At 45.6% G+C, this 25,755-nt stretch overlaps 2 protein-coding genes across 2 annotated transcripts in view; both read left to right on the top strand.

Moving 5' to 3' along the window:
* LOC126950191 (histone H2A.V) overlaps positions 1 to 25,755 on the top strand; it is a 222,207-nt gene that overhangs the window by 158,070 nt on the left and 38,382 nt on the right. The gene's annotated exons all lie outside the window — the stretch shown is intronic.
* On the top strand, positions 15,125 to 24,354 carry PURB (purine rich element binding protein B). Its single transcript, XM_050783433.1, has one exon. It carries the CDS (start codon positions 15,313 to 15,315, stop codon positions 16,249 to 16,251), a length of 939 nt encoding a protein of 312 aa, XP_050639390.1. The 5' UTR covers positions 15,125 to 15,312; the 3' UTR covers positions 16,252 to 24,354.

Genomic DNA, 25,755 nt, shown 5'->3' with positions numbered 1-25,755 from the left:
GATCATTTGAGGTCACGAGTTTGAGACCAGCCTGGCCAACATGGTGAAACCCCATCTCTACTAAAAATACAAAAATTAGGAAGGCCGAGGCTGGCGGATCACAAGGTCAGCAGATCGAGACCATGGTGAAACCCCGTCTCTACTAAAAATAGAAAAAATTAGCCGGGCGCAGTGGCGGGCGCCTGTAGTCCCGGCTACTCGGGAGGCTGAGGCCGGAGAATGGCGTGAACCCGGGAGGCGGAGCTTGCAGTGAGCCGAGATTGCGCCACTGCACTCCAGCCTGGGCAACAGAGTGAGACTCCGTCTCAAAAAAAAAAAAAAAAAAATACAAAAATTAGCCGGGTATGGCGGTGGGTGCCTGTATTTCCAGCTACTTGGGAGGCTGAGGCAGGAGAATTGCTTGAACCCAGGAGGTGGAGGTTGCAGTGAGCCAAGAGTGAGCCACTGCACTCCAACCTGGGCAACAAGAGCAAAACCCCATCTCAAAAACAAAAACAAAAACAAAAAAACCCAGAAATTTTCTGTAATATTTTAGTAAGGTTTTAATAAAATATACCTTAAAAATATTTGGTCGAGTTCAGTGGCTCATCCCTGTAATTCCAGCACTTTGGGACGCCAAGGTGGGAGGATTGCTTGAGTCCAGGAGTTTGAAACTAGCCTGGGCAACCCCGTCTCTACAAAATAGAAAATAAAAAAGTTAGCCAGGCATGGTAGTGTGCACCTGTAGTCCTAGCTACTCAGAAGGCTGAGGTGGGAGGATCACTTGAGCCCGGGAGGTAGAAGCTGCAGTGAACTGTAGTCGTGTCACTGCCCTTCAGCCTGAGTGACAGAATGAGACCCTGTCTCAAAAAAAAAAAAAAAAGGTTCTACCTCCTAAATTAAAACTTGGATTAAACAAAGAAGCAATTCAACCAGAGGAGGACAAAGAGATGACAGATCTCAGTGCTTATCTAACCTAGCAAGCAGGAAAATACTATGCTGCTAATTTATCAAAAAGAGAGAAAGTAGAATCCTTGCCTGAGAGGAGTTTACCCTTTTGTACTCTGAAGACAGAAGAGCAAGACACACCTCGGAAATCACGGTATATTCAAGGCTTTGGTCAATGGGCTCTGCCCCGACTGTTGTGCTCCATTTCTGATCAGCCACGTCCTGCAGCTCAGCAACAGACGGCGTGGCCAGGCCCGATGGTGGGGACAGCCAGGATAAGCGGCTGGAGGGAGTCCAGGGGGCTGGTCACAGACACATGGAGTCTGAGACAGAGGCAAGATGTGTGACTACAGCCATGATGCATCACGAAGCAAGTGGGAGAATCCAATAGTGACAGAAACACGAGAGCTGTCAATATGGAAATGGCCCCATTGCAGAAGCAGTGAAAGCTCAAAAAGGCCATCAGATGCTCAAGGGCAAGCATGAAGGGGAGATCAGGAAGCCCAAGGGGTGGCAGGACAGAAGCTGTGGTGGGAGGTGATCAAAGCAGGTGCACACAGTGGCACTGGGGCACGGGAACAGCTCTTCCAGGAACTGAGGCGACGAAAACCCAGGTCTGTTGTCAACCAGGAAGGACCACACTGTCAAGAAGGTGCCTCCTGGGAGGTGCAGGAGTGTGGTGGGGTGAGGTGGGCATCCAGGACCAGCCACGGAGTGACGTCCAGAGTGCGCCACATGCTCGTGCTCCTTTGGTTCTTTCCCATGAGAAAGTCTCCATATACTCGTTTAACTGAAAAGATGGGATTCACACCTCAGAGTCTTGCAGGATGCGTGGGAGAAGCATGTGAGAGATGTTTAAGGGACCTTTGCTGAGAAGCAGGCGGGAGCTGTTCAGCTGTAAACTACACCAAAGAGTCACCGGGACCCAGGGCCTACCTCCCAGCTCCCACCTGCAGGTGAGCGCTTCTCTGCTTCTACACAGTTGATTCAATGCTGGAAGGTTTCCCATGCTCATGCTCCACTCCCTCTCCACTTTGCTGAAACTGCCTCAGTGCTGTCTTAATAAGTACACGTTTTCTTTATGTCTTACTCCAATTGAGGAGCCTCTCAACAGCTAGAAGCGGTTCACGGTTCTCCACTCCAGCTGCACATTAGACTCAATTGGAGAGCTTCTGCAACACAGCAATGCCCCGGCCTTATCCCAGGTAATTAAATCAGAATGTGACAGATTCACTGGGTGACTCTGAGATGAGAACCGGGAATTCGGTGGTACACTGTACATTCTTTGTGATACACTGGTAAATTAATAGGCTGTCATTAAGAATATCCTGAAGAGCCTCCTGCAGTTTCTATAGAAACAGTATGGAGGTTGGGATCCTCAAAAAAAAAAAAGAAAAAAACTTTTTTTTTTGTTTTTTGAAGCAAAGTCTTGCTCTGTCAACCAAGCTAGAGTGCAATGGCGTGATCTCTGCTCACTGCAACCTCTGCCTCCCAGGCTCAAGTGATCCTCCCACCTCAGCCACCCAGTAGCTGGGATTATAGGTGCCTGTCACCAGGCCAGACTAATTTTTGTATTTTTAGTAGAGACAGGGTTTCACCATGTTGCCCAGGCTGGTCTCAAACTCCTGGCCTCAACTGATCCTCCCACCCAGCCCACCAAGTAGCTGAGACTACAGGCATGTATTTTTTGTAGAGTCGGAGTTTTGCCATGTTGCCCAGGCTGGTCTTGAACTACTAGGCTCAAGAGATACACCCGCTTTGACCTCTCCTCAAAAAATTAAAAACAGAACTACCATATGATCTGGCAATCCCACTGCTGGGTATTTATCCAAAAGAATTGAAATCAGGATCTTGAGGAGATGTCTGCACTCACTGTTCATAGCAATACTAGTCACAATCGCTAAGCTGTGGAAATAACCTAAATGTCCATTGATGGATGAAAGGACAAAGGAAATGTGGTATGTAAATCCAATGAAATATTAAAAAGAAAGGAAATTCTACAATACGCAGCAACACGGATGAACCTTGAGAACACTATGCTAAGTGAAATAAGCCATTACAATGGTGGTTACCAGGGGCTAGAAGCAGGGGAAAATGGGGAATTGCTAATCAATGCATACAAAGCCTTAGAGATCTTCTGTACGTTTTCCCTACAGTTAACAATACAGTATTATGCACTTAAAAATCTGTTAAGAGGGTAGATATGTTGTGTTCTTACTATAATTAAAAAATATTTAAAGAATGTTTTTAAATAATAATCTAAAGGAAATAAAAGATAAGCTACAAATAAGAGAAGACATAATCAACAAACGATTGCACTAGTAACAGGTACAGGCAGGTGAGGTGGCCCACACCTGTAATCCTAACACTTTGGGAGGCCAAGGCAGGAGGATCACCTCAGCCCAGGACTTCAAGACCAGCCTGGGTAACATAACAAGATCTTGTCTCTACAAAAAAATTTAAAAATAAAAATTAGGCTGGGCATGGTGGCTCACACCTGTAAACCCAGCACTTTGGGAGTCCAAAATGGGTGGAACACCTGAGGTCAGGAGTTCCAGTCCAGCCTGACCAATATGGTGAAACTCCATCTCTACTAAAAATATAAAAATTTGCCAGGCATGGTGGCAGGCACCTGTAATCCCAACTACTCAAGAGGCTGAGGGAGGAGAATTGCTTGAACCCCAGAGGCAGAGGTTGCAGTGAGCCGAGATCGCACCATTGCACTCTGACCTGGGCGACAGAGCAAGACTCTGTCTCAAAATAAAATAAATTTAATTTAATTTAAAAATAAAAATAAAAATTAGCCAGGCATGGTGACACATACATGTAGTCCCAACTACTCAGGAGGCTAAGGCAGGAAGATCACTTGAGCCCAGGAATTCAAGGCTGCAGTACTGTAATTACACCACTGCACTCCAGCCTGGGTGACAGAGTAAAACCCTGTCCTTAAAAAATTAAAAATTAGAGGCAGGTGGATCACTTGAGGCCAAGAGTTTGAGACCAGCCCGGTCAACACAGTGGAACACTGTCTCTATTAAAAATACAAAAATCGCCGGGTTCGGTGGCTCACGCCTGTAATCCCAGCACTTTGGGAGGCCAAGGCAGGCAGATCACGAGGTCAGGAGATTGAGACCATCCTGGCTAACACAGTGAAATCCCGTCTCTACTAAAAATACAAAAAAAATTAGCCGGGCGTGGTGGCACCCGCCCATAATCCCAGCTACTCCAGAGGCTGAGGCAGGAGAATCGCTTGAACCTGGGAGGTGGAGGTTGCAGTGAGCTGAGATCGTGCACTCCAGCCTGGGCAATAGAGCAAGACTCCATCTCAAAAAACAAAAAACGGTCCTGGAGTGGTGGCTCACTCCTGTAATCCCAGCACTTTGGGAGGCCAAGGCGGGTGGATCACGAGGTCAGGAGATTGAGACCACGGTGAAACCCCATCTCCACTAAAAACACAAAAAAATTAGCCGGGGTTGGTGGCGGGCATCAGTAGTCCCAGCTACTTTGGAGGCTGAGGCAGGAGAATGGCGTGAACCCGGGAGGCGGAGCTTGCAGTGAGCCAAGATCACACCACTGCACTCCAGCCTGGGCAACAGAGGGAGACTCTGTCTCAAACAAAACAAAATTTTAATCAAAAAAATATTTAAAGAACATGTACAGAATTCCTAGCCCTATTTTCTTAAATGGGCAAAAGACATGAAGAGGCATTTCACCAAAGAGGGAACACATCCTGCACATCTTAAGCATTGTCTTGAACTCCTGACTTCAAGTCATCTGCCCACCTCGGCCTCCCAAAGTGCTGGGATTACAAGCATGAGTCACCGCGCCCGGCCAAATTTCTGTGTGTGTGTGTGTGTGTGTGTGCGCGCGCGCGCGCGCGTGCATGTAATGAAATCATGAGCTCCTACCAATATCTCTAAATGTAATCCAACCATAATGTTTGTCCTAATCTTCCCCCTTTCTGTATTTGTAACTTCCTTCAGTTAAAGATGTTTTTAAAGGTCGTGGATATAGCTCAGGCCATTATCATTAATGACAGCATCCAGAAACCCTGTCCCTCCATCACATGGCCTTGTTTTGTGCTCGGCATAGACTTGGGCATTGTCCAGCCTGTGCGAGACCCTTGCTCTAATCAGGCAGAAGGGCAGACGGAGTAACCAGGCAGGGGTCTGGTTCTGAGCCAGACGGCCCTTCTGGAAGGTTCAGGAGAGGCAGAAATAGAATCCCCAGGAAGTGAGGGGCTCCAGTGGAGCAGGGGGAGCGCTAGGATTTTCTGAGTGAGATGAGAAGCAAGAACAGATGGGCTGTTGGCTGTCTCCACAGAAAGACCACAAGTGACCTATGGGGCTCTTGGAAAGGTCAAACCTGTTCCCCACAGCAGCTGGGACCAGAGCCCCTGACTGGAGGCTTTGTTGGCACAACAGCTGGCTCTGGCCAGGGGTCAGGGACAGCCGGGAGTCTGGAACGAGGCTTCTCATACTCAGCTGTTGGGTGAGAGACAGCACATGAAGGGCAGAAGCCACCCCACAGAAGGCCATGTGTGTACGTCCTTCCCCTGTTGTTTCAGGATATAAATGAGTGAGTTCAAACACCAGTGACCCTGGTCATGACCACCTCAGACCTGCTTATTCATCACCAGCTGATATGTTTTCCAACCACTCTGTTCCTAGGCATCGCATTCCCTTGAAGATCATTGCATTTGGGGGTTTCATCTCTCATCCAAGTACATCAGTATTTTATTTGCAAGTTCTCTCCACCCAACATTAGTTGAAACCAGTAGAGTCTTATAGAATATGGAGCCAGCCAGATTTACAGAGGAAGCTCAACCACATTCATGAATAACATCGATAACAGCAGCAACATATTTGAGTATGGATGTACCAAACATGTCCACAAGTGGCCTGCACACAATACCTTCCTTACTGCTCAGGCAGCTCTGTAAGGTGTAAGAAGGGCATGACTCACAGAAGTGAAGTAACATGTCCCAGGAACGCTGGGCAGTGAAGATTTGGAATGTTTCAAGGCTCCAGTTTATTGTTGTTATTGTTGTTTGTTTGAAACAAAGTCTTACTCTGTCACCCAGGCTGGAGTGCAGTGGCACAATCTCTGCTCACTGCAACCTCCGCCTCCTGGGCTCAAGCAATTATCCTGCCTCAGCCTCCCAAGTAGCTGGGATTATGGGTGCCCACCACCACGCCCAGCTAATTTTTGTATTTTTAGTAGAGACGGGGTTTCACCATGTTGGCCAGGTTGGTTTCAAACCCCTGACCTCAAATGATTCGTCTGCCTCTGCCTCCCAAAGTGCTGGGATTACAGGCATGAGCCACACACATGGCCTCAAGGCTCCAGTCCTTTAACATGTCAATCTTCCAGGGGCTCATGAGGCCCCCAGGGAGCACTGGGTGAGCGCAGACTCCACAGGGCAAGGCAACTGTGCCTAATGCAGCTTCCCAAACTCTGGGCGTGCCAGGAGAGGAACTACAAATCATGGAGGGCAGCTGATTTGACTGATAAGCCCTGAGGCTGAGAACTGTGCTTCCTGGAACCCAATACTAATGCAAGGAATTGATTTTCTACCTTACAGAAGACAAAAATCCCCAGAATAAATGGCAGGTGTGGGCCTTCTGGCCAGAGCCAGAATTAGGCAATCTCTTTAGATTGTGCAAGAAGCACAGACGTGCTTTCAGCCACACGAATCCAAAAAAGACATCACTGGAGGCTTCAAAGCAAGCCAGCTGGATCCTTGACCCAGAGTGTCAAGCTGCGATGCATTTGCAGCATAGGGTGCCTGGTCTGGGAATCTCAGTGTCAGCACCCGCTAGGATGGCATATCCTGGACACCAGTTTCAACTGTCATCTTCCTTGTTCCCTCTAGTCCAGTTTCATGCCTGACAGGCAGGAAAGGCAAGGAAGACTGCAGCTTCTAAGCAGCTCAAAGCAGGAGGGCCCAGGAAGCACATATGCAGTTTCCATCCATTGCAAACCCCTTTTGACCATTCCCAAGCTCTCCTGCCAGCCTGTCCCTGACCTTGGGACCTTCAACCGTCTCCTCGTCCTCTTCTCGGCGTCAGGCACAGGTCAGGTCAGGCACAACAGGCAGCGTCTCACTCACTATGGGGAGTTGAGCCAGCCAGGACATGAGGAGTTTTCAGATTGTGGTCAAGAAGCACTCCCCCCAAACACAAATGGGGACAATCTACAAAATAATCGGCCTTCATATTTCAAAATGTCACTCATGTGAAAGGCAAAGAGAGACCCAGGGATGGCTCCAGATTAAAGAGAGGGGGGTAGCTGGGCGCGGTGGCTCACATCTGTAATCCCAACGCTTTTTGAGGCTAAGGTGGGTGGATCACCTGAGGTCAGGAGTTTGAGACCAGCCTGGCCAACATGGTGAAACCCCATCTCTACTAAAATTACAAAACTTAGCTAGGCATGGTGGCACACACCTGTAATCCCAGCTACTCAGGAGGCTGATGCAGGAGGGTCGCTTGAACCTGGGAGGTAGAGGTTGCAGTGAGCCAAGATAGCGCCACTATACTCCAGCCTGGGTGACAGAGCGAGACTCTGTCTTAAAAAAGAAGTGGTGGCTGGGGGTGGGCCTGTGGCAGGTAATGCTACAAAAGTCTCCTTTGCTGTAGAGCATGCAATCGAGACACTCGGCAAGATCTGAATAATAAAGTCTGCAGATTAGATAACAGTGTCAGATCTGTGCTAGTTTCTTGATTTTGATTGTTGTGCTCTAGATAGGTGAGAGAATGACCTTGAATAGACACTGAAGTGTTTAAAGATAAATGTTCATCATATTTCAGTTTATTCTCAAATGGTTCAGGAGAAAGAAAAATGTCAAATAGCGTGTCTGTGTGTGTGTGTCTGTGTGTAGAGACAGAGACAGAGATGAACAAACAGAAAGATGAAAAGCATGATGACACAAACACTGTGATGTTAACATTTTGGGGGATCTGTGTGAAGAATACTATTCTTGCAGCTGTTCTGTAAGTTTACATTTTAAGTTTAAAAGGAGGGCCGGGCTTATGCCTGTAATCCCAACTTCGGGAGGCCAAAGCAGGTAGATTGCTTGAGCTCAGGAGTTCGAGACCAGCCTGGGCAACATGGCAAAACCCCATCTCTACAAAACAAATTTTCAAAAATTAACTGGGTGTGGTAGCACATGCCTGTAATCCCATCTACTCTGGGAGCTGAGTTGGGAGGATTGCTTGAGTCCAGGAGGCAGAGGCTGCAGAGAGCAGAGATCATGCCATTGCACTCCAGCCTAGACAACCAAGCGAGACCGTGTCTCATAAATAAATAAACAAGTAAAAAATTTACAACGAAAAGTAATGAGGGAAAAAAGGCATGCCCACCCTGCAATGTGCAAACCCTTCCTCATTCTCTTGGCCTGGTTCTCCTGAATGCCCAGCTTTGACTGCCCAGGACTGGCCATCTGAGGCTACTGTCCCGAAGACCTGGCACCCCCACAACTATCTCCCAGTCCTGGCAAGGCCCACTTCCATCTGCTGCCTCCAGCCCAGACTCCCAGCTACTCCAAGGGGCAGATCTAGCCCATCCTGCTTCTGCCCTAGTCTTGGTCAGGTCCTGGGGCTGCTCTGCAGGCTTTGCAGCCTCCTCCTTAGTGCAGCCTCACTCTTAGGCCCTTTCAGCAAGAACTGCTCCAACTTCCCTCCTCTCCACTGGAAGCTCCAGTATCTCCTTTTCTCTCCTTGATCTCAGAAGAAAAAGGATGCCTTCTCACATTCTAGGACCCAGTTCCTTTCCTGAGTGCCCAACTTCTGTGCCTACTCCAGGCCTCACTGAGAGGCTTCTGTCATGACCCCTCAGCACCCCTCTCCTCTCCTCAGTCTCAGAGCTGGCTCAGGTTTCTCAGGTAAAACAGCCTTCATCCTGCCTTCCTTTGCCAGTACCCATCCTTTGTCACCCTCTGCCACATGAAATACCTCCTCAATCCACACTTCCTGCCACTGCATTTACTTGTGAGCATTCTGATATCTGGCTTCCATCCTCTGAGGCCCTAAAGTGGCACAGTGTCAAAGACACAGAATTGAGAACCAGAAGACTTGAGTTCAAGTCTCTGCTCCATCTCCTAAGAGCTGGGTGATTTGTGATGTGTTTCCAAAACATGTGGGAAGCCCAAGTACATAGTTCATATACAGCTCACTATGAACTATCTCACCTGTGACCTCGCAGTCTTCTGACTGCTTGGCCTTTCTCTCTCCTCATACTCTTCATCTGTCCCTGATTTCCCCACACAACCCTCTCTGAGTCTGATGTCCACTCCACCTTTCTGCTGGTGGCTCCCAAACCTGCATCTGTTACTTGCCTCTTTTCTGGACTCTGATTCTCTGGGTTCCATAGACACTTGGAGATATCCTCTCAGACATTCAGCCAGCTCCTCAAATTTAACACGCCAACAGTGAGATTGGTTCTGAATCATGCTCAAATTGCCAAAAAGCAGTCAAAGCAGGGACTTGAGGCCACTAAGAAGTAAGAAACTTCTGGGGAAAGAATTTGATACTCCAAAAATGCATCAAAGCAGCTCATCCTGTTATGTGCCATGTATTGTGAATTACATAGGGGAGAAGTATCTAACACCTGCAGCAAGGGGGACTCTGAAAGTCTCAATTCAGTGTTGGATATCATCTTCATCTAAAGAATCCATCCTCTTAAACAGCCTCATTTTGCTAAGGTTAGCCTTGGTCCCTCATAATCTGAGCACCTACATCAAAATAATCCTCGGCCGGGCATGGTGGCTCACGCCTGTGATACCAGCACTTTGGGAGGCCAAGGTGGGCAGATCACGAGGTCAGGAGTTCGAGACCAGCCTGACCAACAGTGAAACCCTGTCTCTACTAAAATTACAAAAATTAGCCAGGTGTGGTGGCACACACCTGTGGTCCCAGCTACTCGGGAGGCTGAGGCAGGAGAATTGCTTGAATTCAAGGTTCAGTGAGCCAAGATCACACCACTGCACTCCAGGCTGGGCGACAAAGCGAGACCCCACCTCAAAAAATTAAAAAAATAATAATAATAAAAATAAAAAAATAGGCCAGGTGCGGTGGCTCACGCCCGCCTGTAATCATAGCACTTTGGGAGGCCAAGGCAGGTGGATCACAAGGTCAGGAGTTCAAGACCAGCCTGGCCAACACAGTGAAACCCCGTCTCTGCTAAACATACAAAAATTAGCCGGGTGCGGTGGTGGGCGCACTTGCTACTTGGGAGGCTGAGGCAGGAGAATCGCTTGAACCCGGGAGATGGAGGTTGCAGTGAGCCGAGATCACGCCACTGCACTCTAGCCTGGGTGACAGAGAAGACTCTGTCTTAAAAATAAATAGGCCGGGCGCAGTGGCTCAAGCCTGTAATCCCAGCACTTTGGGAGGCCGAGACGGGCGGATCACGAGGTCAGAAGATCGAGACCATCCTGGCTAACACGGTGAAACCCCGTCTCTACTAAAAAATACAAAAACCTAGCCGGGCGAGGTGGCGGGCGCCTGTAGTCCCAGCTACTCGGGAGGCTGAGGCAGGAGAATGGCATGAACCCCGGAGGCGGAACTTGCAGTGAGCTGGGATCGCGCCACTGCACTCCAGCCTGGGCGACAGAGCAAGACTCCATTTCAAAAAGATAAATAAAAAATAAATAAATAAATAATAAAAAATAATAATCTGGCTGCGTGCGGTGGCTCATGTCTGTAATCCCAGCACTTTAGGAGGCCAAGGCAGGCAGAGCACGAGGTCAGGAGTCCAAGACCAGTCTGGCCAACATAGTGAAATCCCATCTCTACTAAAAATACAAAAAAAAATTAGCCGGGCATGGTGGCTGGCGCCTGTAGTCCCAGCTACTTGTGAGGCTTAGGGAGGAGAATCACTTGAACCTAGGAGGCAGAGGCTGCAGTGAGCCAAGATCATGCCACTGCACTCCAGCCTGGGCGACACGGCAAGACTCTGTCTAAATAATAATAATTATAATCCTCCAACTGCGTGCAGTGTTATGTGCCTGTAATCTCAGCTACCTGGGAAGCTGAGGTAGGAGTATTACTTGAGCCTAAAAGTTCAAGACAAGCCTGGACAACATAATAAGACTTTGTCTCCAAAAAAAAAAAAAAATCCTCCTCCTCTCCTCTCAGGCCCCACATTTAGTTTTCAAATGCTGAGCCAAAGGTCCCACATGCTCCCTCCCCTCCCACCAGCACTGCCACCAGTTGCACCCAATCCTTGCTGGCTCCTGTCTGCAACACAGTCACTGCCTCCAAACTGAGGGCCCATCCTAGGTCCCACCCTAACCCACCCATGCTATCCTCTACTATGGGTCACTTCCTTGAAGCACAGAGCCAGAGGTGTTACACTTCTCACAGTCAAGTGGCTCCCCCTTGACTCTTCAATTTGGCCCAAGCTCCCTGCCTACAAGTCAAAGGCCTCCCAGTGGGACCCAGTCTAACTGCCTTCCAGATCCACTGTTCACCACCCACTCCTCACAGATGCTGGGCTCTATCCAAACTGAACTTCTCACCATCTCGGGACATATGTTCCCTCTGCCCAAAATATCCTACCCCTGTCTCCACCTGTTGAGATCTGTCCCTAAAGGATTATTCAATAAATAGTACTGAACAATTGGTTAGTCATTTGAAGGAAATTTTTTAAATTCTTCACTCATACTATACACCAAAATATATTCCAGATAAACGTAAAATATAAAAATATAGTAAAATCACATATATAAAAAACAAAACCATAAAAAGTTTCTAAAAGTGTTCAAAAATGTGACTACTGAATATCTATCTGAAAGGGAAGAAGAATCTAAGCTTAAAGCAAAGAATGAAATTTCAAAAGAAATAAGCAATGTATCTGACTCATTAAATAGAAATTGACTTGTTAAAATCAAACTGATAATGAATAGAGGGAGCCGGGCGCGGTGGCTCATGCCTGTAATCCCGGCACTTTGGGAGGCCGAGGCGGGCGGACCACAAGGTCAGGAGAGCTTGACCATCCTGGCTAACACAGTGAAACCCCATCTCTACTAAAAATACAAAAGAACTAGCAGGGCATGGTGGCAGGTGCCTGTAGGCCCAGCTACTTGGGAGGCTGAGGCAGGGGAATGGCATGAACCCAGGAGGCAGAGCTTGCAGTGAGCCGAGATCACACCACTGCACTCCAGCCTGGGCAACACAGCGAGACTCCATCTCAAAAAAAAAAAGAAAAGAAAGAAAAGAAATGAACAGAGGGGGCTGGGCGCGGTGGCTCATGCCTGTAATCCCAGCACTTTGGGAGGCCAAGATGGGCAGATCATGAGGTCAAGAGATCAAGACCATCCTGGCCAACATGGTGAAACCCCATCTCTACTAAAACTACAAAAATTAGCTGGGCATGGTGGTGGTATGCCTGTAATCTCAGTTACTCAGGAGGCTGAGGCAGGAGAATCAGCTGAACCCAGGAGACAGAGGTTACAGTGAGCCGAGATCGCGCCACTGCACTCCAGCCTGGCGACAGAGTGAGACTCTGTCTCAAAAAAAAAAAAAAGAAATGAACAGAGGGATAGAGAGTCCTTTTCATGAACTGAATGTTGGGGGCTTCTATGTAGGTAAGTTGTATTAGAGAGGAGAAATCAGAAAGTTGGTTAGCAAGAAACTAGAGGAGTTGAGTGGACATCTTTCACAAAGGTCAAGTGATGCCTGAAATTGCATTCCTTCCTTAGGGATTTTAAATGTCTCAATCCTCTCCAAGGATTGAGTTGTTCAAGGCCCAAAATTTGGTATCTTCCTCTGAACTCTCCTTCTTCTAGGAAACTGACGTCAAATCCACCCTACCTGCTGGCAGCTCCCACACCTAATTACTACTGACCCATGTGGATGCACCCCAAAGTTCACATTTATTGAGCACTTACTGTAATTTAGGCATTACACTAAAACATGTTTCAAGGATTATTGCCCCAAAACCCTACAAGGTATTTTTTTAGTGTTATCCCCAACATCCTCTTTGATTCCTCTCTTTTCAAAATAATAATTACTTTATTGGGGTCTAATTTCTCTATAATAAACTACATTTCAACGAGTTTTGGCAAATCTGTGAAATCACGATCACAAACAAGATACAGAATACATCACCCTTAAAAGTTTCCTTGTATTAACCTTTCCAATCTGTCCCTCCATATTCAGGCCCAGGCAACTACGGATTTGCTCTCTGACACACACACTTCCTCTTTCATATACTTTTATATAAATGGGGTCATACAAACTGTGTGAACATACTTTGACTTCCCTCAGGTAAATACCTACAAGTGAAGGCTGGCCACGGTGGGTCATGCCTGTAATCCTAGCACTTTGGGAGGCCGAGGCCAGTGGATTGCCTGAGCTCAGGTGTTTGAGACCAGCCTGAGCAACATGGTGAAACCCCGTCTCCACTAAAATACGAGAAATTAGCTGGGCATGGTGGCGCATGCCTATAGTCCCAGCTACTCAGGAGGCTGAAGCAGGAGAACTGCTTGAACCCAGGAGGCAGAGGTTGCAGTGAGCCAAGATCGTGCCACTGCACTCCAACCTGGGCAACAGAGCAAGATTGTCTCAAAAGTCTTGATGAGCATGATGGCTCATGCCTGTAATTCCAGCACTTTGGGAGACCAAGGCCAGCAGAACACTTGAGGTCAGGAGTTCAAGACCAGCCTGGCCAACATTGTGGAACCCTGTCTCTACTAAAAATACAAAAATTAGCCGGGTGTGGTGGCAGATGCCTGTAATCCCAGCTACTCAGGAAACTGACGTAGGAGAATTGCTTGAACCTGGGAGGTGGAGGGTGTAGTGAGCCGAAATCATGTCACTGCACTCCAGCCTGGGCGACAGAGCAAGACTCAAATTTAAAAAAAAAAAAAATTTAAAGATGAGGACATTTTGGCTTGGGAAAATACTAAGTAACTGGCCAAGGTCAATTTCAAACCCAGTGCAATTGCAGAGCCTACACTTTTTAACACTATTCCAATACTGCCTCTTGTTACACCTCAATGCTTACAACAAAAAGACCTCATAGGAATTATTCGTTTTATTGATAAAGAAACTAAAGGCCGGGCGCGGTGGCTCAAGCCTGTAATCCCAGCACTTTGGGAGGCCGAGACGGGCGGATCACAAGGTCAGGAGATCGAGACCATCCTGGCTAACATGGTGAAACCCCGTCTCTACTAAAAATACAAAAAAACTAGCCGGGCGAGGTGGCGGGCGCCTGTAGTCCCAGCTACTCGGGAGGCTGAGGCAGGAGAATGGCGTAAACCCGGGAGGCGGAGCTTGCAGTGAGCTGAGATCCAGCCACTGCACTCCAGCCTGGGCGACAGAGCGAGACTCCGTCTCAAAAAAAAAAAAAAAAAAAAAAAAAAGAAACTAAAGATTGGCAGAGTCAATTCCCTTAACCATTTTAATATGGCTGTGTGGACAGTTAACTGATCTCTGGATCCCAAATCTCACCTCATTCTAAACCATCTTCTATGTTGTTCCCACAGTGATCTTTCCAAAATGTGAATCTGATCACATGTGGTGGCTCCAAACTCTGGAGTAGGCACTAACTCTCCCGCACTACAAATAGCTTTCCTTTATCTATTCCACCCCACCGTGTCATCTACGACCATTCTTCAGGCATACACACCCCCAGCTGCTCTGAGCTCCCAGTGTCACGCCCTGGGTGCCTCTGCACTGCCGTCTCCTTTGCTGGGTGGCTCTTCTCCAGAGTTGCCAAGCCAACTGCAGCTTGCCCTTCAGAGTGAGCTCATGCCTGCTCTGGGGAACCCCACAGGCCGGTAAGAACCCGCTGCCGAGTACTCCAAAGGATCTCCCTCACCCCTGTCGCCAGAGTGCGTAGACTGGAACCCCGTTCCCAGCACACAACCAGGGCAGGCAGGCTGGGGCCTGAGCATGCTCAGCTAACGCCCCGGAAACGAGGAGGGAAGTGAACGACACTGGAGTCTAAAGTAGAAGTGTCATGGGGGAGAGGCGCGTCGACAGACGCAGTGGGAGCCTGAGTCACGCTAACGCTGGCAAGTCCCCAGGCCTAGAAACCGAGCAGTAGCACTAACCGACTCCCACCTTGCCGCCCGCCCAGCGCGGACCCTGACGTCACCCCTCTGCGCCACGCCGCCGCGGCGCTTCCGGCCGCGAGGCCGCGGCGGGCGGGACGGAGTGACCTCACGGGAAGTCGCGCGCCGGAAGTGCCTAGGGCTGCACGGAAGTGGCGGGGGCGGGGCGCGGAGGCGATGGGGGGCGGCGGCGGCCGGCGATGAGCGGCGGGAGCGCGTGAGCGAGCCGGGCGGGCGAGGCTGGGGGGCCCCGGAGCGCGAGCCGCAGGGCGGAGGGCGGGGGCGCGAGCGCGGCGGGCGGTGGCGGCGAGGCGGCGGCCGAGAAGATGGCGGACGGCGACAGCGGCAGCGAGCGCGGCGGCGGCGGTGGGCCGGGCGGGTTCCAGCCCGCGTCCCGCGGCGGCGGCGAGCAGGAGACGCAGGAGCTGGCCTCGAAGCGGCTGGACATCCAGAACAAGCGCTTCTACTTAGATGTGAAGCAGAACGCCAAAGGCCGCTTCCTCAAGATCGCCGAGGTGGGCGCGGGCGGTTCCAAGAGCCGCCTCACGCTGTCCATGGCGGTGGCCGCCGAGTTCCGCGACTCACTGGGCGACTTCATAGAGCACTACGCGCAGCTGGGCCCTAGCAGCCCCGAGCAGCTGGCGGCGGGCGCCGAGGAGGGCGGCGGGCCGCGGCGCGCGCTCAAGAGCGAATTCCTGGTGCGTGAGAACCGCAAGTACTACCTGGACCTCAAGGAGAACCAGCGCGGCCGCTTCCTGCGCATCCGCCAAACGGTCAACCGCGGCGGTGGCGGCTTCGGCGCGGGCCCCGGGCCCGGCGGCTTGCAGAGCGGCCAGACCATCGCGCTGCCTGCGCAGGGCCTCATCGAGTTCCGCGACGCGCTGGCCAAGCTCATCGACGACTACGGAGGCGAGGACGACGAGCTGGCAGGCGGCCCGGGAGGCGGCGCCGGAGGCCCAGGGGGCGGCCTGTATGGAGAGCTCCCGGAGGGCACCTCCATCACCGTGGACTCCAAGCGCTTCTTCTTCGATGTGGGCTGCAACAAATACGGGGTGTTTCTGCGAGTGAGCGAGGTGAAGCCGTCCTACCGCAATGCCATCACCGTGCCCTTCAAAGCCTGGGGCAAGTTCGGAGGCGCCTTTTGCCGGTATGCGGATGAGATGAAAGAAATCCAGGAAAGACAGAGGGATAAGCTTTATGAGCGACGTGGTGGGGGCAGCGGCGGCGGCGAAGAGTCAGAGGGTGAGGAGGTGGATGAGGATTGAAACAGGCAGCTTCCCCTACAGGCCTCCTCCACCCCACCACAATCCCGTTGGCTAGAGAATTCCCCTTCCTGCTCATCCCCAGTGAGCTAGTGGAGAGGGAGCCAGGGAGGCCGCAGAGGGAAAAAAACAAAACATAATATAGTTAAGAGAAATAATCGTAAGAGAACAGTGACCGACAACTTGAGAAAAGCAGTCAAGTTCCAAGGAACTGACAGCAACCTGCAAAGAGGACAACAGCATCTCCTCACCTGCATAAAATTGTCTCAGCTTCTGTTGTTTCTCAACTGAGGTTCCTAAACCCATGAGGATAATCCCTGGAGGGAATAGATCCTTGCACATCCGGGGCAAGAAACACGTCCCGGTTACCCAGACCATTGATAACAGTTGCATTTAGGTTGCATCTGGGTAATCTGGCACAAAAGATCTCTCTCTGCGCCTCACTCTTGCAGTGTCTATCCCTTCACCTCCATTGAAATCAGCATTTTGGATCTAGGTCTTCATGGAATCCTTGAGAAGAGAGGCCTTTACAATTATCCAGTTCTGAGGGTTCAGGTTCATGAAAAGAAATGCAACTTGGGATAATCATGGGTTAAAGATAAGATTTCAAGAAGCCATCTAAGAATACAGAACCAAATTGGATCCATTTTTTTTTTGAAAAATGGTTTTGCATGGAACCTGGACCAAGGCAAATGTCTTGTCTTTGCAGAATTGTTTTCCGGGATGCCAGTGGATTCAGATAGCAATGCTTGGAGTAGAATCCGTTACTAAAATAGTTCCAAAGTTGACAAAAAATTTTCGAAGATAAAAGCAGTTTTACATTGGGGGTTGCTGAGGTAGGCACAAGAAAAAGTCAGGCATAAAGCACAAGGCAGACTGTTTGAGTGGATTGGTTGCTGCTCACTAAAGTTCTTCCCCTGATCTCTAAATATGGAGGTCATTACCAAGAAATGGCTTTGGTATGAATGAGAGCCAGATCTCCACTGTGTGAGCCAGTGAATTATGGCTAATTCGGCTGTTACAGCCACTGGTTGGCTGGATTTTAAACCATAAAACTTGAAGATTACCTACAAAAGGAACAGTGTGGCTATAAGCCTGAGCTTTAATGGAATATACATCCTCACGGAAAAGTTGGAAATAACCAAAACTGAAGTCTTAATTTACCTTCAGTTTAATCTGTGGATTTGTTCAAATACTAAAGATCCTCAGGTCCAGAATTCCAGCATCATTTATTCTTTTAAAATTTTTAAGAACTTGATCCATTGTATCAGTACCTCACAATCAGAGTTGGCAAATGATGGATGAGTGATTCAAGCAGTGCACCCGGTGGAAGCTGAAATCCATCTGTGAAAGGAACTGAAGTTAACGTGAATATGCTGACTATATCCTGGAAGCATTTTTATACCATCTTGAAATTTCAACAAACTGGCTTTTGCCAGTTAATCCAGCTGTCTTTCAAGAATAAAAGTTGGGGTTTTCAAGGATCGCCTCTTCTATATTTTAAATGGATTTTCAGTAGAAATGATTTTTACTAATCAAGTTAATCCCACCCCATCAAAAGGTATTCCTAGAAATGTCATAGACCTAGGTAACTTTGAATTGAATGGGAGCTAACGTTCTTTCCAAAGTTTTCAGGTATTCTTTGTGTGACACCTTCTCAACCAGGAGGCAAGTAACCCCACCTCCACAATCTTAGTATTTTTTTTTTTTAACTGCATGCCTGCCCCTTATTTGAGCTGCCTTTTTAATTTATTGCATATCCTTTTTATTATCTTATTTTGGTATTATTCAATCTATACAATCTTTTTGTATTTATTGGGAAATGAGTAATATACAAAAAGGTTTTCATGTATTTGTGGCTGAGAGGGCGGGAAATAATTGTGTACATAAAATTAGGCTTTTTTAAAAAAAATAGATTATGATGCAGAATATTGTTGATCTTAGATTAAAAAAAAAAAAAAAGTGGAAGAGCCACAAACATTGGTGCCCTTTTCAGACTATTTCTCTACTCTCATCATCCACAGTAGAATTTTTAAACAGATTTTTTTAAAGCTTTCTTTTAAATTTTTCTCCGTTGCAAAGAATGTTTCCTAAATTGTATGGGAGCAATAGTATTTTTGATGTTTTAATGACATCCGTATACTTGTACTGTATTTTGTACTACAAGGCAGCTGTTTTCAATAATGTCCTGCTGTATTTACCTATGTGTTTTGAGTGTTTATTTCTTTGCTGCGGAGAACAAATTCCTAAATAGTTTTAGTAAAGGAGCTGAGAAGCTAGCATTAGGTTTGCAGAAACTGTTTAAGTTTCAACTCTGAGGCAGCAATGAAAATTAAGGTTGCAGCTATTAGTTGATTGCTGTAACTTTTTCATTTTCAAACCATGTACAATTCCTGTATAGACCAACTTGTTTTCTTGCTTCAGTGGTGGTTCTGTTGCTCAGCTGCAGTGAGCCAGTTCAATTTTGCAAAGGTGCAGTACCTCTCCTTTTCAAGGGGTTGGTTTATTTTTCTTTTTGTTTGGCTGAATTGCAGTAACTAGCCTTGCCTTTCTATTCTGTAGAAATGACAGGGTCTTCACAATCCTTCACCAGTGGCTACTAAGCTATAATTAGCTGAATAGAAAGAATGTGGAAGTGGTCTGAGGCATATAGAGTATATGCCAAGAACACTACCATATATGGCATCAGCTTTGGTTACCAGAGAAATTTTTCTTAGTCATTAGACCATATAACAGTAATATATCATATGTAAATCTTTAGATATCAATTTGAGAATCCTCCAAAAAAAGGAGCAAAGAATGCATAAGCTATGTGTTGGCAAAAGTAATTTATATTAAAATTTTGACCTGCCTATGTAAGATTAAGTGGTAATGTCATAGTGGTGGGTTTTTAAGTCTTAACCAATCTCTAAGGTTTGTTTCTCCTGCAAGGGATGGTTCATGGCCTCTCTTCCCACTGCAGGAAGATTGCAGAAGGCTGTGGATTAATTGTAGCATTTCACTGATCTTCATTCCAGTCACTAGGGACAATAGAAACCTGCAAAACACAGGGATTCATTCGTAAATATTATTAATAGTTTATTAAAGGGAAATGGTCTTTGTTAATTCCAGTCAGATTGTACAGACATGGGAAACAACCAATTTTTTTTTCAGTTGTTGCTATGAATGATTTTGAGCCTTTTTTTTTTAAGCTTGGCAAACATCCCAGCTAATCAAAATAGTCATATTCCTGAGAAGTAGGAAACTAAAACTTTTCAGATAATCGTTAGAAGGTTTGTTTCCCAAACTACCATAGTTACAAAGAAGAAAAGCCAAATTTTAGGAACATAATCAAAAGAATAAAAATCTGTGAAGAGATCCTACTACTCTTCCTACTATGTTTTGGTTTCTATTGTCCCTGCCTGTCATTTCAGCAAGTGGAACAGCAGCAAGTTTTTCAGTGCATATGCTGCACAGAACAAAATATAAATCTGTATGGCACCAAAAATCAAAGTGAAAACCAAACCAAAAACCCAAACACCCTATGTAACTATCGGAGGCATGTAGGTGGTATAAATGACTGTAGCTGTGATACACACATGGCTACTTGTCACATCACTTTCCATAATTATTTACTGCAAAATGATTGAGAGGCTTTTGGTGCAGGCAGCCATTAACCTCCTGCTTCCTTTGTTACCTCTGGATTACTTTGCAGTAAATTGCAGGTCTTTTAAGAGATTCAAGCTTCAGTTTTCTCAAAACAAAACAATTATCCTGTCTTATCTGAAAATGCAGGGTTGTGGGCAAAAGAGGCTGGTTATAATAATGCCCTCATATTGAGTGGTCTGTAAATGGCTGCACACTTCAGGCACTGTAGTTGCTGAAGATGCTTTGTTAAATGTGACCTTGACTGGCTTTACAGGGGTGTAGAATGTAATCTACACAAGGTGACTTTGCATCTATCTTGCTCTTGAGGTGGATGAAATTGAGAAGCTGGAGTGTGTAAGCCATGCACATAAGTATTCTTCACTGTAAATTTTGTTTTCATTTTTAACCCAATTATGGTACTTTATCCAATGCACAACTGATCTCTCAGTAGATATTCATTTGAAAATAGTGTGGCCTTGATCAGTGAGAAAGGGAAGGAGAAAAGTGACTTTTTTGCTTATATAGAAATGACTCATTTGCTGAGAGTTAGTCTTTCTGCAGCACTCTTGGTATAATGTTAGTGATCGGTCTCCTTTTTGATTGGGGAAAATTAATGTTTTTGACCCTGGAGTTAATTCAGTTGAGTTATCTTCTATTTTTAGGAAGTATCAGAATTGCTCTGATGAATAACAAAGTTGACTGTTTTGATGTCCAATCTCAGGTTTTAGAATATAGTGGTGTAAAGTCCCACTATTTTTAATTCTTAAAACAATTTTAATTTCGTAAACCCTAAAAGTCACATGCATAAGGCCTGTTCAGAGAGCAGAGCCTCCATCTTTTTGCTCCTTTTCTACTTTATACTTGACTTGAAAAAATGTCAAGTGACTTTACATTGTATATTTCCATTTTAACCCTGACGTTTCTCAAAGATAAAGCACTTTTTGATCATGAAATACATGAAATCTTTGTGTGATGTGGATCATAGTTTCTCAGGCTCCCTTAGATAATTGCTTATGAATATTGTTATAACTCTGTGTAAGAAGAATAGAAATCTTTGCTAATGTTAGAAGGTTTGTATTATTGATCCAGAATGCATTTTGCTAGTTTCCAATGGATGGGAGAGTAAACAATGCTGCATTCACAATTTAATAAGTTACTTTCCCTTGAGCCTTAAGGTAACTTTTTCTTTTCTGTCAACCACAGCACTGAAGTTATAGTAAGTGAATGAGATTATCAGTTTTCAGGGTTGGTTTTAGAGTACTGTAAATCAATTAGCTGTCTTCCTAAAGAGTTACAACTCCCATTCAGTATACTGGATAATGGGTGTGTGGGTGGGGCTGGGGAGGGCGGGAGATAGTTTGTAGAAAAGAAAAAAGAAAAAAAAAAAACACATTTACCTTAAGAAAATATAGACAAAAAAGAATATGTGTCATATGCCCCATTTGAAATTCCAAATGTGGCCGGGCGCGGTGGCTCACGCCTGTAATCCCAGCACTCTGGGAGGCTAAGGCGGGCGGATCAGTTCAGGTCAGCCTGGACAACATGGTGAAACCCCGTCTCTACTAAAAATACTAAAATTAGCCGGGCATAGTGGTGTGTGCCTGTAGTCCCAGCTACTTGGGAGGCTGAGGCAGGAGAATGGCTTGAACCCAGGAGGCGGAGGTTGCAGTGAGCCAAGATCGCGCCATTGCACTCCAGCCTGGGTGACAGAACGAGACTCCGTCTCAAAAAAAAAAATAAATTCCAAATGTAAGGTGGAAATGGCAAATTATAACTTCATTTCTCCCTGTTTTAACTTAGAAAAAACAAAGTCATTAATTTTCAAGTATTAGCCCCCTAGAAGTTTCAGCAGATAGCTGGACTCTTGAATAGTGAGTTCTTTTGATATGTCTGACTTTGCTATTTAAAGTCACCTTTCCCAGCCCTCAGTCTTAAAACTCAGTTTTGTTACTGACGGATTTAACAGACTCTTACTTGAACAATTGTCCAATTATCAGTACTGAAAATTAGATTTGGAAAATGAAAAAATAATAAAATTGCATCATGAAAACTTATTACCTTAGAGATTCCCAATTGATAACTGTACCCCTGATCCAAGTAAGGCCTTCATGAATGTATTTTATATTTCCTAAAGAAATAGGAAATATGCCATCAATGTAATCACCTCTATTCACAATCATTTAATTTGAAAATCTAACTCATGCCTCTTGAATTAGACATTCCAATTGGGATAGGTAGAGCCATGTTAAAACAATAGAATAGCAACTGCCATATTGGTAGTTTTACTGCCCAATATGATTTCTAATAAGAGCAGAGCTTTATTGGAAGCTAAAACTCATTTTTCTCCATAGATGATTCTAACAGTTTAATTAAAAAGTATAATTATACTTTCTAAGTGTCAACAGATTTTGAGTCTAGAAGCAAATTTCATTTTCCTTGTGTTATATCTAATATCCATTGACATGAATAAGAGAACTAATTATGTCTTTTTTGTATGATGAAATGTGGGCCCATAGTATTGGAAAGAAAGCAATAGCCCTATTCAGTGTCCACTAGGATACTGCAGAAGGCATGAGTTTGTCCTTTTTTCCGCTTTACCTTAAGTAACACTTCAATAGCTAACTTTTTCCAAAATATCCATTTAGGCCATCTCTTATTTCTTAAAGCCAAATATTTCATCCCCAGTCTTAACCCTGAGTTGCAAGATCAGGCTGGTTGGAAGAATCTTTATATTTAGAAATAGGATGGTGAGTGGTTTGTTTATTCTCTTGTTAAATTCCTTTTTCAGAGACATAACTGCAGGGAGAGTCCCAAGAGAATTGAAGAGCTGGATTATGTCGTTAAACACATTTGTGTTGTAGGAATTTGGGAGTTTCATTTTGAACTGATAAGATATTAGACATAAACCCTTCTTCTAGCCCACATGTCACCCCTGTGTACAAAAGCACTCTGGAATTTTTTTTTTTTTTTTTTTGAGATGGAGTTCTACTCTTATCGCCCAGGCTGGAGTAAGTGTAATGGCGTGATCTCAGCTCGCAACCTTTGCCTCCCGGGTTCAAGTGATTCTCCTGCCTCAGCCTCTCAAATAGCTGGGATTACAAGCATGCGCCACCACGCCCGGCTAATTTTTTGTATTTTTAGTAGAGACAGGGTTTCACCATGTTGGCCAGGCTGGTCTCAAACTCCTGACCTCGAGTGTTCTGCCCGCCTTGGTCTCCCAAAGTGCTGGAATTACAGGCATGAGCCATCATGCCCAGCCTACTCTCTGAATTTCTAAAAGTCAGTAGGTTGAGCAAAAAGTCTAGAAACTGGCTTTAAGTCAGTATGGGACAAACTTACAACGAGTCCATGGTTTTGCATATTTCGGTAGCAGACAAGTAAATCTGAGTTATTTTTTCAATGACTTATCAATATTTGAATAGTAACTAAGATCCTCAGTGTATTTGGACTTTTTTTGAAATTCTAAAACAATTGTAGGGATTTATTATTTTGGGCCTCCAGATGTTTTTCCAAGATCATTTTTAAACATTAATTTGTCTTCTATTTCCAGATAACATACTTTCCGTTCTATAGGAATCTTCACTGCCAATCATAATATCTACCAGTGGCTTCCTTAGACTAGATTATTCACTCCAAAGCTGGGACTGATGTCCTGCCAGTAGAGAATCTACAGAAATAATTTGAGTAAATTAAAACCAAATCTTGATAGCAGGAGACAGCTTCCTGATCTAGATGTACAATTAGAGTTTAGGTTGGAAATTACTTTAAAATGTGTTTTTTGGGGATGTCTTAAATCTCTGTGTAAATACCCACATGCTTATGCATTGTAAACCAAGTGTGTATTCCTATGTATGAATTTGTAGAACTGATTTCTGCTTCAAGAGAAGCTGCACCTTTAATTTTATAAGGTCCCCTCCACCTGTAACCCTATAAATGTCTGTAAATAAAACACTAAAATTTGTAGTGATAGGATCAATTTGGGAATATCTGCTGAGAGACCAAAAAGTTCATTTTTTTAAGTACCTTGGTTAAAGAGTAAAGATTATTCCTCTTATTTTTTAAAGAAGAATGCACTTTAACAAACATAGAGCTGCATGGGCAATTCAAATCTGTGAAGTGCAGTACCCATTCAGAAATCACACTTCCTGAAAACCGTTCAAAAGCAGAGTCCAGACGGGCTGTTGATCTCACTGCCTGTAGGTTGAAGCTCAGATTCTGATCAATTTTGAGAGGAGCAGGGCTGCTTCAAAAGAGCAATGTGAATACAGTCAGAAGCTTCAGACTGGTCTGTAAAAATGGCGGGTCCTGTATTTACCACTAACTAGCAAAACTGACAGAAAAACTCACAGAGAAAAAATTTAAGAATCCTTCCTGCTGGTGTGCACTCCTTACAATAGACTTTTGCAAATGGAATTTTACAGTCTATATTTAAAAAAAAAATTGTATGTTTGTAACAAATAAAGTATGCAGAAAAGTGAATGACAATCTTGTGCTTGTGTCTCTCAGTAATTATGTGGTGATGGGGGAGGGAAATACCATCTGTTGGGGCTCACAAATGGTTATGGAATCAGGAGTTCCCACTTAAAATGACTTAAGTCATTGCACATTTCATCTGAACTATATAGCCTGTTCTAGAACTTCTGGGTTGCCATAACCCTTTTCTAGTAGGCAATTTGTGGAGTAAATCAAAACTGCAAATTAATTTTATGCTTTGGTTGGTAACCTAGACAGCCACTTCCCTTAATTTCTTCCATCATTTACAATGGCTTGAAATAAACTGCTAAGTCTTCCTTCATTGTTTATCAACATTGTAATTGCTTAGGAGGTAAATTAGGCCAACCTTTTCTTGCCCTAATGTTTAAGAAAAAATCTGAATTGTGTCCATTTATCCTGGCCAGAGATTCTCAAACATTTTGGTCTCAGGAACCCCTTTACACTTAAATTTACTGAATACCCACAAGGAGGTTTTATCTTTCTAGGCTGTATCCGTAGATATCATTTTAGAAGCTGAAACTTTTTTTTTTTTTTTTTTGAGATAGAGTCTTGCTCTATTGCCAGGCTGGAGTACAGTGGTGCGATCTCAGCTCACTGCAACCTCCGCCTCCTGGGTTCAAGTGATCCCCCTGCCTCAGCCTCCCAAGTAGTTGTGATTACAGGCACGTGCCACCACGCCCGGCTAATTTTTTGTATTTCAGTAGAGACTGGGTATTACCATGTTGGCCAAGACGGTCTTAATCTCCTGACCTCATGAGAATCACTTGAACCTGGGAGGTGGAGGTTGCAGTGATCCGAGATTGCGCCATTGCAGCCTGAGCAACAAGAGTGAAACTCTGTCTCAAGAAAAAAAAAAAAATGCAATTTAAGTTCCCTCTAGAACTGCTAATCAGAAACTCAGTAATCCATGTTGGGTAGCTGCTATATTCCAGGCATTGTACTAGAGTAGAGGATATGGTTGTCGCTCATACGGGACTTACAGTTTAGTGGGTCGGGAGAATGAAGAGAAAGCTTTTAGGAAGAACTAGTCTCCCTAGCTACTAACCAGGCCTCCATTCAAGCAATAGATAATTTGATTTGCAACATCGTTCCTGATCCAGACATTTACTTTTTTTTTTTTTTTTTTTTTTTTTTAGACGGAGTCTTGCTCTGTCCCCCAGGCTGGAGTGCAGTGGCGCCATCTCGGCCCACTGCAAGCTCCACCTCCTGGGTTCACGCCATTCTCCTGCCTCAGCCTCCCGAGTAGCTGGGACTACAGGCGCCCGCCACCACACCCGGTTAATTTTTTTGTATTTTTAGTAGAGACGGGGTTTCACCGTGTTAGCCAGGATGGTCTCGATCTCCTGACCTCGTGATCCGCCCGCCTCGGCCTCCCAAAGTGCTGGG

The sequence above is a fragment of the Macaca thibetana genome, chromosome 3, assembly GCF_024542745.1.
Source record: "Macaca thibetana thibetana isolate TM-01 chromosome 3, ASM2454274v1, whole genome shotgun sequence".
NCBI classification, from domain to species: Eukaryota; Metazoa; Chordata; class Mammalia; order Primates; family Cercopithecidae; genus Macaca; species Macaca thibetana.
This window is presented reverse-complemented; position numbering and strand designations above follow the sequence as displayed.

Coding starts and splice junctions, on each gene's coding strand:
- PURB (XM_050783433.1), top strand. CDS start 15,313: ATGGCGGACGGCGACAGCGGCAGCGAGCGCGGCGGCGGCGGTGGGCCG.